This window comes from Pavona decussata, unplaced genomic scaffold (genome assembly GCF_977016875.1).
Source record: "Pavona decussata unplaced genomic scaffold, jaPavDecu1.1 SCAFFOLD_16, whole genome shotgun sequence".
Taxonomy (NCBI): Eukaryota; Metazoa; Cnidaria; class Anthozoa; order Scleractinia; family Agariciidae; genus Pavona; species Pavona decussata.
The window spans coordinates 2,123,331-2,125,592 of NW_028145439.1; the positions used below are offsets into that span (position 1 = coordinate 2,123,331).

General features: G+C 36.5%; 1 protein-coding gene across 1 annotated transcript; it reads left to right on the forward strand.

Moving 5' to 3' along the window:
* Positions 1–358: 358 nt before the first annotated feature.
* LOC146487294 (histamine H2 receptor-like) lies at positions 359–1,473 on the forward strand. The gene has a single exon (XM_085085517.1). The coding sequence runs from the start codon at positions 466–468 to the stop codon at positions 1,417–1,419; it is 954 nt and encodes a 317-aa protein (XP_084941643.1). The 5' UTR covers positions 359–465; the 3' UTR covers positions 1,420–1,473.
* The last annotated feature ends 789 nt before the right edge of the window (positions 1,474–2,262 follow it).

The following is a 2,262-nucleotide window of genomic DNA, read 5'->3' on the forward strand; positions in this document are numbered from 1 at the left end:
CGCCCCGATCGGAGAAATAAAGTGAAAAATGAAAAAAAAACTGAGTGGTACAATGAAATAGAGGTCGACTGAAAATTCAACGCAAGGTGGTCTTAATTTCAGGTGACCGTCATCAGAAGGAAAACAATAAACTTTGGTAATTGCTCCGACTAGCTAATACTAAATGATTAGGAATAAGGAAGAAGCGTATGTAAATGTATTAAAACGAAACTTAGAAGTGGGTTTAATTAACCGGTGAACGCCGCTTTGTCTTTCATTTAAGTTTTGTTTTTGTTTTTGACGTTTTCCAATGCGGCATTCCACTGATGTTTTATTGCTATTAAATAGAACCGACTTGAGAGGATATTTAAATAGCTACGTTATATGAAATTCATAACAAACTCATAAGATATACTGAGTTAACTTGACTTGATCTTACTCATCCTTATAAAGGAGCAAAGAAACTCATGTTCTCAAGTGCTCTTAATGGCCGCGATAACAAACTCTACTGGTGCCGGAGAATGGCAAACATTACGAGAACTGCTTTGCTCAGCAGAATTCAGAATTGGAGGAATACACAGCCAACTGATATTCCTTTCAGTGTTAAACATTTTTCTGTCCATCACTGCATTCTTTGGAAATACTCTGATCCTTGTCGCTCTTTGCAAAGAGACTTCCCTTCATCCGCCGTCCAAACTCTTGCTTTGGAGCCTAGCGACAACCGATCTCTGTGTTGGTATCATTGTCGAACCTTTCCATGTTATTTATTTGATGTCTGTGGTCAACAAACAATGGAATATTTGTCGCTTCTCAGTAGTCAAAGTGTTCATTACAGGCCAAATACTGTGTTTGGTGTCCTTGTTGACAATGACTGCCGTAAGTGTGGATAGACTTCTCGCTCTGTTGTTAGGGCTCAGATACAGACAAGTTGTAACTTTAAAAAGAACTTATGTAACTGTGATTGTTTTTTGGACTGTCTCTATCTTTGGCTGCATACCATACCTTTGGAATGAATCATTAGTAATCATATGTAGCTATATCTACATAATGCTAACACTGTGCTTGCTAATTTCGATCTACTCTTACACGAGGATTTTCCTCAGGCTGCGTCACCATCAAACTCAAGTTCAAGACAATGTTACAGGACAACCGAACCAGACAACTGCGTTGAACATAGCGCGATACAGGAAGGCAGCGTCCAGTGCACTTTGGCTGCAGTTGACATTAGTTGTTTGTTATTTACCATATATTATTGTCCAGCCTTTTGCATTTAGAGAAAATCGAGGCAAAGTGTCCTCTGGTTTTCTTCTCCTTGCATTTCGGTTTGCACTAAATTTGGTTTATTTCAACTCGTCATTAAACCCAATTCTTTTCTGCTGGAAGATTAGAGAAGTACAACAAGCAGTGAAGGATACAGTAAGGCAGCTTTTTTGTTCATGAAGGTGTCTATTTAGAATCCGTCGTTCAGTTCCATAGAAAGTGATATGTAAAGCTTGCGGCATATTCTCAGTTTAACATTGTATAAGTATAATATGACAATAAAATGTTATTCTACAAAACCTGAATTTTATTGTTGTATATACCGGTATATCACTACTGCAAAATAAAGTTTAGTCGTCTAAAAGAAAGAGAGAAAGAAACAATCAAACAAATAACCGAAAAGATGCAAAGTAACATAAAAGCTATATACCTGTTATCAGAAGGTGAAATAATCCTATGTGTCTCCAAATGTTGCAAATCGTTTAATATTCTAGCATGTTACAGTCGGGTGATACACAAGTAAATTAACTTTGGATAAGCACAGTTCAGGAAAGGATGCGATATTTTCTTAGTATTTTTGTTCTTCCTAAACGTACGTGAACTGTGATCATTTTTCTGAATATCTAAGTAAAATGACGAAGAAAATTCAACGGAAGTATATTATAATTATTAAACAAGAATGGGTATCGATTAAAAACGCCTTCAAACGACGAAAGGGCAAGTTTAATTTTAATTTACACCCCGCCGACAAACCTGATGTAAAGTTATAAACGAAGCAAAGAGAATTTTCTTAACGTTCGAACGTAGTCACCGACGAAAAGCCGAAAGCGGGGAATGGCGAATGTAATGATGATCGACAACTCAGCCATTTTTTACCTTTAATTTTTATAGAAGTTCTTATATTTTTGTCTAATTGTTTCTCATTGTTTGTTCGCGGTATGTCTAAATTCTTTATTGCACAGCTTTGTTGACGCTTAATAACCATCTCGATAGTGGTCCGATTTTTGAATAATACCTGCTCTT

Bases quoted from the DNA above. Each gene is read 5' to 3' on its own strand.
- LOC146487294 (XM_085085517.1), top strand. From the start codon at position 466: ATGGCCGCGATAACAAACTCTACTGGTGCCGGAGAATGGCAAACATTA.